The following is a 14,979-nucleotide window of genomic DNA, read 5'->3' as shown; positions in this document are numbered from 1 at the left end:
TTGGCTTCAGGTCCAAAAACGTCCGGCCGACCCGACAGAAGAGCTGATGGGCGTCTCAAACGGGAGAGGCTGCGACTATTATGTTGGACACAAACATTGCTGCTACATCTGTTCGATGTCCACGCCGACCCCAGAAGAAGCTGTCGTTGGCCTGTAACACCCGTCCTGCGGCTCCATCTCAGGCAGATCTGTAGATGATGAGAGTTGTGGTGATTAGATGAACCGTCACTGGAGGCCCTAAAACTGGTTCCCGCTTGGCCTATAAGAGGCTCTCGGAGGCTCCTTGTGTGTAGTGACCTCTTCTTCCGCTTGTAGAGCTTGTTGGCCACTAGACGCCTCTACGGTGCAGAAAAGAGATTTCACCCCGTTACGAGAGGGGGGCGCATTATTGGGGTGTGAGAAGCTAGATGGTCATATGAATAAATTGTCCCCCACCGGGCCGTTCTGACCAGGCTGTTAGGGGGTGTTGGGACCAGTGGATGTGTGAGGGCACACAAGTTGACCGGGCTCAGAACGCCCCCTATGGACCACCAGTAGAGAGGAGCATCTGACCAAACTGTCAGGAGGTGTTGGGACCAGTGGATGGGGGCACACAAGGTGACCGGGCTCAGGACCCCCGACAGACCACCAGTAGAAAGGAGCATCTGACCAGACTACTAGGGGGGTGTTGGGACCAGTGGTAGGTGCACACAAGGTGACTTGGCTCAGGACACCCCCTACAGACCACCAGTAGAGAAGAGCATCTGACCAGACTGTTAGGAGGTGTTGGGACCAGTGGATGGGGGCACACAAGGTGACTGGGCTCAGGATGCCCCCTACAGACCACAAGTAGAGAGGGGCGTTTGACCAGACTGTTAGGAGGTGTTAGGACCAGTGGATGGGGGTGCGCAAGGTGACCGGGCTCAGGACCCCCGACAGACCACCAGTAGAGAGGATCGTCTGACCAGACTGTTTAGAGGTGATAGGAGCAGTGGATGGGAGCAAACAAGGTGACCGGGCTCAGGACACCCCCTACAGACCACCAGTAGAGAGGATCGTCTGACCAGACTGCTTGGAGGTGTTGGGACCAGTGGATGGGGGCACACAAGGTGACCGGGCTCAGGACGCCCCCTACAGACCACCAGTAGAGAGGAGCGTCTGACCAGACTGTTTAGAGGTTTTAGGACCAGTGGATGAGGGCACACAATGTGACCGGGCTCAGGACGCCCGACAGACTACCAGTAGAGAGGAGCGTCTGACCAGACTGTTAGGCGGTGTTGGGACCAGTGGATGGGGGCACAAGGTGACCGGGCTCAGGACGCCCCATACAGGCCACCAGCAGAGAGGAGTGTCTAAACAGACTGTTAGGAGGTATTGGGACCAGTAGATGGGAGCACGCAAGGTGATTGGGCTCAGGACGCCCCCTATAGACCACCAGTAGAGAGGAGCGTCTGACCAGACTGTTGGGAGGTGTTGGGACCAGTGGATGGGGGCACACAAGGTGACAAGGCTCAGGACCCCCTACAGACCACCAGTAGGGAGGAGTGTGACCAGACTCTTAGAAGGTGTTGGGACCAAGGGATGGGGGCACACAAGGTGACCGGGCTCAGGACCCCTGACAGGCCACCAGTAGAGAGGAGCGTCTGATCATCCGACAAGCACCATCAGCTTCAACTGTTTTGTTGTCAGCCATCCAGAGACAGGGGGCGCCATTGTTACATCCCTGTGTCTGTCTGAACCATTTCCAGGCACTTGGCTGAAGGACATTTCATATAAATGTACGGCCTCCGACACCCAGTGACCTTAAATTGCAGTGACGCCATGAACGATGAAACCGGCCGCTACGAAGGGAATTGTCTTCAGCAATTAATCCAGGCTTAGTTTTGGCGCTGATGACGACCGTGTTCATGTCTGAAGACCTTGGGGTGATCGCCTCAATCCTGCCCCCTGCTGGTGTGATTGTCTGGGGGGGCCATCGCATACAACAGTTGGACTCCCTAGTAGTGGTACGAGGGACAATGACAGCTCAGCGATATGTTCAGGACATCCTGCAGCCACATGTGTTCTTCTCATGGCGGCTTCCAGCAGGATAATGCTTGGCCGCACACACAAGGGGGTCACAGGAAGCCCCCACAACATTGTAACACCTCCGTGGCTGCCGGGCTAGAGACGGTAGAACGGGGCACTCTACGCCCGCATCACATCTTGTATCTAAGCTAGGGGAGGGATGTTACTGACAATGAGCGAGTGTGTGTGTACACACTCACTCACACACTCACTCACTCACACTCTCCTTCTGGGGGAAATGTTACTGATTGTGAGTTACATTTGGGTAGAACCGCCTGAGTTGCACATAAGATAACAGCAAGCCCAGATCTGGTGGAGCGTCGGCCGCTGCTGGAATCCGCCACCGGCTTTCTGGCTGCCGCGGAGTCGGTCAGATTTGGGGCAAAAGGATCAATCTTAAGTAGTTCTGCACAAAGAGCTTTATGGCTTAAATATTGAAGCAAACAAACATCTTCACGGACGGGTCGTATTCGCCCCTCCAGGGTGGACGTGGATTTGGCCCGGAGCGTGATAACATTCTCGACATTCTAGAAAGCGGCTGGTAATTTAAGGTTGGAGATCAAAAAAGCAGAAGTAACTCAGGAGGCCGGAGATGTCCGAGAGGCGGGGGGAATTGTGTCGTCAACCAGGACAGCCAGACACAAAGCAGCGGCCGGCGGGGAGGGGATGATCTGTGGGCTCCGCCACTCGCTGCCTCCGGTTAGAAGAACTTACCCCTCATCCTACTAGGAGATTTCCAGTAACGTCTCAGGACTCTCACATTCTGCAACAAGAGTTAGAGGAAGGGACGGACGACTTCTTGGCCTTGGTGCCATCGCTGCGCACCCCAGAGAGGAACAGCGACTGGGACATCACGTAACTTTACGCTTAAGAAACCCTCAACGAGGCGCAGCTCTTACTTTACACTTAAGATGGAGATCGTTAAGTCCACAGTAATTAGTAGAACGGTCCATGCTAGCACTTGTTATTCAGGGGTTAATGCAGTGGATATTGGACTGTAAGTGGGGGAAGCAATGCAAAAAAATAATTTCAAAAAGGGGTTTTATGGCGCCAAAGTTGAAAAACTGTAAAATAAATACATTTTGGTTGTAATTGTACCGACCCCCCCGAAAATGTTATAATGCCATCTATGCTGCACGATTACCGCTGTAGAAAACAACAAAGAAATGAAAAACATTGATAGAATTTAGGCGGTTTTTCTCCCGGCCCTACAAAAAAAACGAATAAAAGTTTTACAATACATTATATGTACCCCAAAAGATGTTACCAATATAGACTATAGCGCTCGCCACGCAAAAACCAGCCCCCACACGGCCGTGGCGATGGGAAATAAACAATTAGGGCTTTTGAAAAGTGGAGATAAAAAATGCCCAAAAAAATCGTTGCGTCCTTTGGACCAAGTAGGGCGTGTCACTAAGAGGTTAAGGGAGCACCGAAGACATTTTCACGTGTCATCTAGAAGGGAGGAGCTAAACTGGGCGGCGACTAACAGAATGGTATTTAACAAGGAGAAATGCAAAGTCCTACATCTGGGCAAGAAAAAATGAAGAAAGCGCATACAGAATGGGAGGAATTGGGCTAAGCAGCAGCACATGTGAAAAAGACTTGGGTAAACTAATAGATCACAGACTGAACATGAGTCAACAATGTGATGCAGCAGCCAAAAAGGCAAACACAATTCTGGGATGTATTAAGAGAAGCATAGAGTCTAGATCACGTGAGGTCATTATCCTCCTCTACTCTTCCTTAGTCAGGCCTCATCTGGAATACTGGGTCCAGTTCTGGGCACCCCACTTTATAAAAGACATAGACAAACTGGAGCAAGTTCAGAGAAGAGTTACCATGATGGTGAGCGGTCTGCAAATCATGTCCTATGAGGAACGGTTAAAGGATCTGGGAATGTTTAGCATAAGAGCACGTCGTACATTTAGAAGCCCAAATCCTGGATCTAAATGGGCAACTGGCCACACAGAGCCATTGACATCATGGAAAGGAGTTTGGCGCTCACTGAGCAGGCACTCCCTGGGGTAGAGGCGGGGGCGGATGGTAGTACGGAAGAGCAGGGGGAGCAGGCAAAAAGCTGGGTGACAGAAAGAAGGAGGGATAGAGGGAAGAGAACCAGGGAGGCCAGTCCTGAACTGGCACAACCCAACAAGTTTGCAAGATTGGCAGATGAGGGGGGTGCCATTACAGAGCCAGCACCGCTGCAGCACGACATGCCCTCTGAACGCCAGGGGGATGACTGCTCCAGTGAGAAGGGGACGGGGAGCGTAGGGCAGGCTAGACAGGTCCTAGTGGTGGGGGACTCAATTATTAGGGGGACAGAGAGGGCAATCTGCCATAAAGACCGGGATCGTCGAACGGTGTGTTGTCTTCCTGGCCCTTGAGTTCGACACATCGCGGACCGGATTGACAGATTACTGGGAGGGGCTGGTGAGGATCCAGCGGTCATGGTGCACGTTGGCACCAATGAACAAATTAGAGGTCAATGGAGGGCCTTCAAAAATGATTTCAGGGACCTAGGGTCCAAGCTTAGGGCAAGGACCTCCAGGGTAGTTTTCTCGGAAATACTACCTGCACCTAAAGCCACACAAGAAAGGCAGCAGGATCTTAGGGAGGTAAACAAGTGGCTCCGGAGTTGGTGCAAGAAGGAGGGATTTGGGTTCCTGGAGAACTGGGCTGACTTTGCTGTCGGCTACAGGCTCTACCGTAGGGATGGGCTGCATCTTAATGGGGAGGGTGCAGCTGTGCTGGGGGAAAAGATGGCTAGAAGACTAGAGGAGTGTTTAAATTAGGGACTGGGGGGAGGGTAAAATGAGAAATAGTGGGGTAGCCAGTGTAGATAGCGACCTGGGTCAAAGAAATGGGAATGGGGGTCGAGCACGGGGGTGGGGTTAGTACAGTTAGAAATGTGAGGTCAGCCATAAGTACGAATAGCAACAAAACGAATTTAAAAAACAAAAATAACGATATCAATTGTATGACGACAAATGCACGAAGCCTGATTGGTAAAGTGGGTTAGCTTGAAGAGAGAATGACCGATGAGAGTTATGATGTAGTTGGAATAACGGAAACATGGCTGGATGATAAGTGCGATTGGGCGGCGAATTTATAGGGGTACAATCTCTTCAGAAGAGACCGTGGGGAACAGAAAGGGGGAGGGGTATGTCTGTACATCAAATCGAACTTAAATCCGAGACTACGGGAGGATATAGGGGTAGGAGACGAACAGGTGGAATCTCTGTGGGTAGAAATAAAGGGAAGAAAAAATAACAAAATCCTGATAGGGGTCTTCTATAGACCACCAAAAGCAACAGAAGAAACTGAGAACTTACTATTAAGGCAGATAGAAGAGGTGTCAAACCACAACGAAGTAATTATCATGGGGGACTTTAATTACCCAGATATAACATGGGAGAACGAAACCTGCAAATCTCACAGGGGTGATAAGTTCTTGAGAGTAATTAAAGATAATTACCTGAACCAACTAGTGCAGGAACCAACAAGAGGGAGGGCCATTCTGGACCTAGTACTAACAAACCGGAACGTATAAAGGGGGTGCAGGTTGGGGGGCACTTGGGGAACAGTGACCACAATATAATCAACTTCCAGCTGTCATTCAATAAGAAGCCTTATCAGGGAGCGACAAAGAAACTAAACTTTAGTAAAGCACAATTTGATGAGCTTAGAACTACTATCAGTAACATTAATTGGGACAACACCCTCAAAAGTATCAGTACAGAGGACAAATGGGAGGAGTTTAAAAGGATCCTAATCACCTCATGTGAGCAGTTCATTCCCTTTAAAAATAAAAGAATCTCAACCAAAAGGAAACCAATGCAGATCGACAAGACGGTAAGAGGGGCAATAAACGAAAAAAAGAAAGCGTTCAAACTACTAAAGCAACAAGGCAGCGAAGAAGCGCTAAAATCATACAGGGAAAAAAACAAAATATGCAAAGATAAGATCAAAACTGCCAAGGAGGAAGCAGAAAGACTGATCGCCAAAGAGAGCAAAAACAACCCAAAACTGTTTTTTCAACTATATTAAAGGGGTTGTCCCGCGCCGAAACGGGGTTTTTTTTTTTTCAACCCCCCCCCCCCCCCCCCCGTTCGGCGCGAGACAACCCCGATGCAGGGGTTAAAAAAGAACACCGGAGAGTGCTTACCTGAATCCCCGCGCTCCGGTGACTTCTTACTTACCTGCTGAAGATGGCCGCCGGGATCTTCACGCTCGGTGGACCGCAGGGCTTCTGTGCGGTCCATTGCCGATTCCAGCCTCCTGATTGGCTGGAATCGGCACATGACGGGGCGGAGCTACACGGAGCCCCATTGAGAAAAGAAGAAGACCCGGACTGCGCAAGCGCGGCTAATTTGGCCATTAGACGGCGAAAATTAGTCGGCTCCATGGAAACGAGGACGCTAGCAACGGAGCAGGTAAGTGAAAAACTTCTTATAACTTCTGTATGGCTCATAATTAATGCACAATGTACATTACAAAGTGCATTAATATGGCCATACAGAAGTGTATAGACCCACTAGCTGCCGCGGGACAACCCCTTTAACAGCAAAAGGATTTGCAGGGAGAGCACTGGCCCTTTAACAAATAATGCAGGAGAAATCATTGAAGATGATGGAGGGAAGGCAAATCTATTAAATAGTTTTTTTTCAAGCGTATTTACAAACGAAAAGGAAATGCCACACGAGATGCAGGGGAATAAAATAAACCAATCGCAAAATATGTCATACCTAACGCAGGAGGAAGTGCGGAAGCAATTAAAGAAGATTAAAATCAATAAATTGCCCGGCCCAGATGGAATACACCCAAGGATACTAAGGGAACTAAGTGACGAGATAGCTAGGCCGCTATATCTAATATTTCTAGACACTATCAAGACCGGCGTTGTACCATTGGATTGGCGCATTGCCAACATGGTTCCAATTTACAAAAAGGGGACCAAAAGTGAGCCTGGTAACTACAGGCCGGTAAGTCTCACTTCAGTAAAAATTTTCGAGGGGATTCTGAGAGACGCCATCGATGAGCACCTCAAGGAGAACAAGGGAATAACTCCTCACCAGCATGGGTTCATGAAGGGTCGATCATGTCAGACCAATCTGATCAGTTTCTACGATGAAGTAAGCTCTAAGCTGGACCTGGGAGAGTCTATGGATCTCGTATATCTGGACTTCTCTAAAGCATCTGACACCGTGCCACATAATAGGCTAATATACAAAATGAGACAGCTCGGATTGGGTGAAAACGTGTGTATCTGGGTAAGGAACTGGCAGAGATAGAAAGCAGAGGGGGGTAATAAATGGTTCGTACTCTGATTGGGCCACTAGTGGGGCCACAGGGTTCAGTATTGGGCCCCATTCTGTTCAATATATTTATCAACGACCTGATAGAGGGGCTGCACAGCAAAATATCAATATTTGCAGATGATACAAGATAATTAATACATCGGAGGACAATGTGCGGCTACAAACAGACCTGGATAAGCCGGGGGCTTGGGGAGAAAAATGGGAAATTAAGTTCAATGTTGATAAATGTAATGTTCTGCACATGGGCAGGAGAAACAGATGTCACCAATATGTACTAAATGGGGTACAGCTAGGGAAAAGTGATATGGAAAAAGACCTGAGGGTACTAGTGGATTGTAGACTAAACTGGGGTAACCAATGCCAGTCAGCTGCTGCAAAAGCCAATAAAGTCTTGGGGTGCAGTAAAAGAGGTATAGGGGCGAGGGCCGAGAACATTATCCCCCCACTATATAAGGCACTTGTCAGGCCTCATATGGAATACTGTGTACAGTTCTGGTCACCGGGGCTCAGGAAAGATGTTACAGTACTGGAGGGGGTTCAAAGAAGGGCAACTAAACTAATACATGGAATGAGAGGACTGGAATACCCAGAGAGGCACCAAAACTGGGATTATTTACCCCGGAAAAAGGATGGCTAAGGGGCGACCAAATAACTCTGTATAAATACATGAGGGGACGATACAAGGATCTCTGCCAGGATGTTTATACCCAGGACTGCGACGGTAACAAGAGGGCATCCGCTACGTCTAGAGGAAAGCAGGTTTCATCACCAACACTGAAGGGGTTCTTTACTGTTAGAGCAGTGAGACTGTGGACCTCTCTGCCTGAGGACGTGGTGATGGCAGCACTGGCGTACGGTGGGGGGGGGAGCAGGGGTCGCAACCGCGACCCGGCCCTTGAGCTGAGGGGGCCCAGGGGCCCGGCGCCAGCGGCCGCATGATGGCTGAGAGGGGAGGAGGGAGAGGAGAGGGAGGGGAGGCAGCGCCGCAGGTCGGCAAGAGCAGAGGGGAGGGCTGTTACAACTGGAGTCGGCAGCCAATTACAGGCTGCAGACTCTCACGGCGCGGCCCTCCCACTGATAGACTGCAGCTGCAGCCTATCAGTCTCTGCCAGCCAGCGATTACCAGGGGGGGGGGGAGGGGGGGTTGGTGCTGCTCTACTCACTTGATCAAAAGACGGGGGGACTTTCCATTACAGGCTGCCCAGAGACTGCTGCAGAGGTGAGTAGAGAAGGAATTGTAATTATATATGTATGGCTGGTATAAGTTATACCAGCTGTGTATATATAATTATATATAGGAGATACACAGGTTACACCATCATGGGACATACCACTATATACAGGGGGATATACATCCTGTATATAGTGATATGCAGCATGCTGGTGTAACCTGTGTATCTCCTGTATAGCGCCGTCGCTAGGAGATGACGCGTGTGCCTGCGACTTTTCCGCAATGTCAGGGCGGCGGGTCGCACGGCTTGCATTGAGTTCAACGGAGGCCGCCCGGGCAGAATCTGCACTAAAATACAGCATGCCCGGATTTTTCCTCTGTGAGCGGAAAACCGCAATTGCTTTCTGCTCGTGTAGAGGAAAAAACGCTTTTCCATAGCATGCTGGGCGGTACATACTGCGGAATCCGTAGGCGGATGCCAGCTCGACATTCCAGAATGCAGATCTAGCCGTGTGCAGCCGGCCTCAGGCTAATTTCACACGAGTGAGTCTGATATTGGGCCGTGAACATATGCCCCCTATCACACTCGCCAACGTGTGCCGCCCCCGCGGATGTGAGGGGTTGTGTTATAACCAGCTCACATCACATCATCATATTCTCATGTGTTTGACTGTATTCAAAACAATGGGGTTCATATTCATGTGCGATCTGTACGTCTTGCAACATACAAATCTCACGCAATTTTTGCGACCGTGTGAAAGCAGCCGCAGACATTACCAACAGGTTTTTACGTAGTCAAGGAAAGGAGTCGTAATGAGAAGGCTTACGCCAAGGGGCTAGATCATGTATGTAAATGAGCAGGGTTTAGGTATAGGTACGGGTACAGATGGAGGGGGGGGGGGGGGGGCCCAGCTGAACTTTTGCACCCGGGCCCCTTAGCCTTTAGGTACGCCCCTGGATGGCAGGATCCATAGAGGAGTTTAAAAGGGGACTTGATGTCTTTCTGGAGAGGAAGGATATCATTGGTTATAAATCTTAGGTTAATTGTTAATCCGGGTATACAGGCAGGTAGGAACTATTAGGGGTTGGTCCAGGGAACAGTCTGATTGCCATTAGGGAGTTGGGAAGGAATTTTTTCCCCAAAAGGGCTATTGGCTTCTGCTCTTGGGGTTTTTTTGCCTTCCTCTGGATCAACAAAACAGGAGGATAAACAGGCTGGACTAGATGGACGATGTCTTCATTCAGCCTTACGAACTATGTTACTATGTTACTGTGTTAAGGCTGAGAGGAGACTTAATAGTTGCCTACAAATATCTGAAGGGCTGTCACAGTGCAGAGGGATCAGCCCTATTCTCATCTGCACAAGGAAAGACTAGAAGCAATGGGATGAAACTGAGAGGGAGGAGACACAGATTAGATATTAGACAGTGAGGGGGATCAATGAGGGGAACAGGTTGCCATGGGAGGTGGGGAGTTCTCCTTCAATGGAAGTCTTCAGAGGCTGGACAGACATCTGTCTGGGATGATTTAGTGAATCCTGCAGTGAGCAGGGGATTGGACCTGATGACCCTGGGGGTCCCTTCCAACTCTACCATTCTAGGACTATTGTACTCTCAAGGGCGACCAACAGCGGGTTTCTTTTTTTTTGTTAGGCAGCTCTGGCTGTGATGCAAGGCCCCAGTTCTGGGATGACATTGGGGTATATTACCTGCTGTCACTCCGACCCGCCGCTACAGGATCTTGTTTTCAGCCGTCCAAGATGGCCACTACGATGTTCTAGTTGCCTAATGTGCACCGCCCCCATGGTTCACCTACAGCCCCTCCCCCCAGTGAACAGAATGGCAGCGGCAGAGAACTTTTTTTTATTAGAATCTACTTATAAAAATAAACATTTTTCGTCTTTTGCTCTAACTTTTACTAATAAATAATCTTAAAGCTACAAAATAATTTAAATTCCTGGCAGTTTTATAGATTGGGAATCGCCTTGTGGGCGCGGTCACACAGGCGGAAACGCGGACGAATTTCCATAACACTTCTGCATTCAAAACAGAGTTAAACTACGCAGCATCTTCCGCCGCCCTTCCCCTCTCTTCACGCCATCAGTGGCGCCTTTCTCCGGGTACCGGGCGCCGCACTGCTGGTCAGGTGATGCGGAAGGCGCTGCGCTCCGTAGAGGCCGCTGGGTGGAGGAGGCGCTGACAGCGAGAAAAATTCGCAGGCGACGGTGCGGATTTTAACTCTACACTGGATGCGGGAACGCTGCGTAATCTGTATTTCCGCCCGGTGTGAACGCAACGTAAAGCGGTTTTACCAGTACAGACACTTAGCCACGGGACGGGATAGGGGGCAACGATCGGCGCCCCCCAGCGAACAGCGCCCCAGATGGAGCGGCAGTGTGCATGTGTGACTACCACCTGTACACCCTCCGCCTGTACCACGAAGCGAATGCAGCGGCGGTCAGGGATGCGCACCGCTACCCTGTTCACATGGCGCCGTTCTCTGAGGGTCCCAGTGATCTGTTGTGGGGGGATAAAGGTCTTTGGTGGTAAAACCCCTTTAAATTAAAGATGACAGCCCAGAAACGATCACCAAGTACCGGCCGTGTAATGTCCTGCATTCAGGGAGCCGCTGACCTGCGCCATTTCATTACAAAAATAGCGCACATCAAAAATTGCACTTTTTAACCTTCTAGACCTGAGACCCCGCCCTCAGAACCGCGGGGGCGGGTCCCTCCAATGATGCTCTATGAACACAATGTACGGAGCCGAGGGGCCGCCGCAGTCAGCAGGGAGCCGTGGGGGGGATCTGACCCCAGAGTTTCAGCAGCTTCAGTCTCTCCGCAGGTGGAGTAGCGAAGTAGAGCGTCTGCTCGGTGGAATACTTCTCCTCCGCGGGCAGCGCATCCCGGTACTTCCCGTCCCTCCAGTTGTAGTTGAAGTTCTCCAGGAGGCGGATCCTCTCCTCCCTTCCTGGGACGCAGTCTATGGGCAGCGTCTGCTCCAAGCCCGCCGCCCGGACATCAGCGAAGACCAGCACAGCGCGGATGGCGAACCAGCCCCCGAAGCGCGGATGAATGCAGACGCCGTACATCTTCTGCAGGAAGGAAAGACAACAAAGGACTCAAGACAAGAAGATTCCAGACATCTTTAAAAAAAAAAAAAAAACAGGAAAGGGTTAAAAACACACTGCGGCCGCGGGCACACCGGCGCGGACGGACAGATTACAACCCGCGTTTATTACTTTAACCTCCGTGTCTCGTCTGGTTTTTGCGTGTGGAAGGCGGCGCGACTTCTTCTATCATCGTATAGCCGCAACCTGAAAAAAACGGATTGCACAAGGACGCCCTCCCCGCCCCGTTTCTGGCTGGTCCACCGGCGCCGCTCCCGTCTTCACCGCCAGCGTGCGCAGGACAGGGACTGGTTGAGGTTACATGTGACTGCTGTAGGCCAAGTAAACAGATCCCATAGGGGCGGACGGGAGCGGCGGTGGCGCTGGACCCGCGGGGCAACGGAGGCGCGTAACTTCAGGGATCATTGACACGGACAGTTATGGACTTCACAGGCGAATTCCTGCGGGACAAGAAGCAGAATCCGCCGAGAGAAAGTCCCCAGTAATCTGCAAGAAGCCAAGGGTTCATGCAGCCGAATAATCCAATAAACCGGCACCAGGCTGACAATGTCACAGTGGCCCCTCCCCCAGCCGCGGCTCCGCCCTGTAAGTTACTAACCCGATCTTTCCACATCCAAGAGGTTCTGCAGAAGCGGTGGCATCACCTTATGACACACCACAGCTGCTGTAGAAGTATGATAGACGTGAAGTTTTCTGTTAGCAGTGAGTGACATGTCCACCTTCTGAAGAGGTTCTGCAGCAGCTGGCACTGTATACATAGTATCTTACTATGCAGAACCATCACCCTGCGGAGGACGACCTTATAATGACCAGGAGCCCTCAGTCCCTCCTCCTGGGCGGTCATTATTGCAGACACTCACCCTCTTCCCCCAGGGATCCGGCTCCACGTCCTTCCTCATGTAATAGTACGCTGCTCCTGACACGTGCGCCGCCGTCTGCATCAGCGCCTTCGGACGGCGGTTCGGATGAAGTTCGTAGTCGTAGAGGACCTCAATATTGTGCAAAGGAAATCTCTGAGAAAGAAGCAAAAATGTATTCAGACTCCAGATGAACGACTAATACTCTTTCCCGCTTAACCCCTCCCCCCTCCAGGCCTCGCCCACACAGACCTAGACCCTTTCCCCGCCTAACCCCTCCTCCCTCCAGGCCTCGCCCACACAGACCTAGACCCTTCCCCTGCTTAACCTCCTTCCTCCAGGCCCCGCCCACACTGAGACTCTTTCTCTGCTTAAACTCCATTTTTCAGACCCCGCTTAACATCTTCCCTCCGGGCCCCACCCACATCGGTCCAGACTATGCCCCCCCTTTAACCTCCTTCCTCCATACCCTGCCCACAGTGATCCAGACCCTGCCCCTGCTTAACCTTCTTTCTTCAGGACCCACCACCTCTGATCCAGACCTTGCCCCCACTTAATCTCTTTCTTACAAACCCCACCCCTGCTTAAACTCCTTCCTCCGGGGCCCAACCAACTCTGATCCAGACCCTGCTTAACTCCCTTCATATAGACCCTGCCTACATTGCTACAGACTCTGCCCCTGCTTAACCTCCTTCATCCAAATCCAACCCATGAACAACTGTCTCCATATAAACCAAGCCCACATCCTCCAGGCCTTACAGACACCTCTACAGTTCACTACTACTTCTCCTTCCTCCAGGCCCCACCCACACTGATCTAGACCCTGCCCCCACAACCTCCTTCATCCAGGCCCCACCCACACTGATCTAGACCCTGCCCCCACTTAACCTCCTTCCTCCAGGCCCCACCCACACTGGTCTAGACTCTGCCCCCACTTAACCTCCTTCCTCCAGGCCCCACCCACACTGATCTAGACCCTGCCCCCACTTAACCTCCTTCCTCCAGGCCCCACCCACACTGATCTAGACCCTGCCCCCACTTAACCTCCTTCCTCCAGGCCCCACCCACACTGGTCTAGACTCTGCCCCCACTTAACCTCCTTCCTCCAGGCCCCGCCCACACTGATCTAGACCCTGCCCCCACTTAACCTCCTTCCTCCAGGCCCCACCCACACTGGTCTAGACTCTGCCCCCACTTAACCTCCTTCCTCCAGGCCCCACCCACACTGGTCTAGACTCTGCCCCCACTTAACCTCCTTCCTCCAGGCCCCGCCCACACTGATCTAGACTCTGCCCCACTTAACCTCCTTCCTCCAGGCCCCGCCCACATCTAACCACCAGTATCCCCCCACTTCATGTGCTCTCCAGCAGCACTCGCTGCACCCACCTCCTTCGCCAGCGTCATGTGGTGGGCCACACACTGGTCAATGGGGTCCCGGAGGCTCTGCAGCTCGTGCTGAGCAAGAAAAGGCTTGAACGACTTCTCAAACATGGAGGGTGCACTGAGCACGACGAACGCCAACGTGTCAGGAGGGTAAGTGAGATGGAAGACGGGCTCCAGGACGCCATTGTACCAACCAACCTGCACAGGAAATAAGAAGCTGTAGTAATTACAATGTCTAGGTCTCCTACTCATTGAGTCACGCTGGTGATACCCCGTACTCCTGCGCATCCACCTCTGTCACACAGGATGGGCAGTTGAATTCCATGTTTGTATTACATTCTCTTACCCACTGAGCCTACTCCTAGCTCTACACGATATATACTAATAGATCCCCGTTCGCTTACTCACCGAGCCTCATGTGTTGGGTTTACTCTCTAGTCTAGTACAGACTGAGCCTCCGGCAGCTGTACACACTCCTTGGTGTCTTACCCACTGAGCCTACTCCTAGCTCTACACGATATATACTAATAGATCCCCGTTCGCTTACTCACCGAGCCTCATGTGTTGGGTTTACTCTCTAAGTCCAGCACAGACTGAGCCTCCGGCAGCTGTACACACTCCTTGGTGTCTTACCCACTTATCTTGGGCGTGTTCTCTAGTCCAGTACCAACTGAGTCTCCAGTGGCTGTAGTAGTTGAGCAGCAGCTGGGACCTTGTCCTAGGGAAGGGGGCATTGTGGTAAGCCCCGCCCCTGACCACACCCTCTCCCCGCCCATGACCACACCCCTCTGTCCCACTTTGACCCTGGGAAAATCTGGTCCCCTTCTCCTAGGTCATAGCTGCTCTCCGGGGTCTCTTACTCACTGAGCCTCCTGCACTGTTCAGCCGCGGGTCACACACGTCCGCTTACCTGGAAGGGGTGCACTTCGAAGCCCCGCGGCTCTAGTGCCCCCCGCAGCTTCTCTAGGATCCCCACGTGTGTGACCATGACACCTCCAGCCGCGGCGCCTCATGGGACTTGTAGTGCAGGGGCGGGGCTGGAGTGACGTCTACAATAATACGGCGCGGTGCC

The 14,979-nt window shown here is 51.7% G+C and overlaps 1 protein-coding gene across 2 annotated transcripts; it reads right to left on the bottom strand.

Annotated features, from left to right (window-relative positions):
- Positions 1-10,384: 10,384 nt before the first annotated feature.
- MMACHC (metabolism of cobalamin associated C) lies at positions 10,385-14,935 on the bottom strand. Of its 2 annotated transcripts, none has more exons than XM_066597973.1 (4): positions 14,818-14,935; positions 13,911-14,105; positions 12,528-12,680; positions 10,385-11,631 (listed from the first exon to the last, which is right to left on the bottom strand). In XM_066597973.1, exons 1-4 carry the CDS (start codon positions 14,893-14,895, stop codon positions 11,320-11,322), a joined length of 738 nt encoding a protein of 245 aa, XP_066454070.1. In that variant the 5' UTR covers positions 14,896-14,935; the 3' UTR covers positions 10,385-11,319. The 2 variants fall into 2 exon arrangements, with proteins under 2 accessions (XP_066454070.1, XP_066454071.1); XM_066597974.1 differs by lacking the exon at positions 14,818-14,935 and adding an exon at positions 14,541-14,601.
- Between the last annotated feature and the right edge of the window lie 44 nt (positions 14,936-14,979).

Source organism: Eleutherodactylus coqui, chromosome 3 (assembly GCF_035609145.1).
Source record: "Eleutherodactylus coqui strain aEleCoq1 chromosome 3, aEleCoq1.hap1, whole genome shotgun sequence".
NCBI classification, from domain to species: domain Eukaryota; kingdom Metazoa; phylum Chordata; class Amphibia; order Anura; family Eleutherodactylidae; genus Eleutherodactylus; species Eleutherodactylus coqui.
This window is presented reverse-complemented; position numbering and strand designations above follow the sequence as displayed.

What these genes read in the sequence shown, in the direction of transcription:
- MMACHC (XM_066597973.1), bottom strand. Translation starts at nt 14,895, where the DNA reads ATGGTCACACACGTGGGGATCCTAGAGAAGCTGCGGGGGGCACTAGAG. An exon ending in ACATGACGCTGGCGAAGGAG is followed by an intron (nt 12,681 to 13,910) that starts GTGGGTGCAGCG and finishes CTTCTTTCTCAG; the next exon opens with AGATTTCCTTTGCACAATAT. An exon ending in CGGATCCCTGGGGGAAGAGG is followed by an intron (nt 11,632 to 12,527) that starts GTGAGTGTCTGC and finishes TCCTTCCTGCAG; the next exon opens with AAGATGTACGGCGTCTGCAT.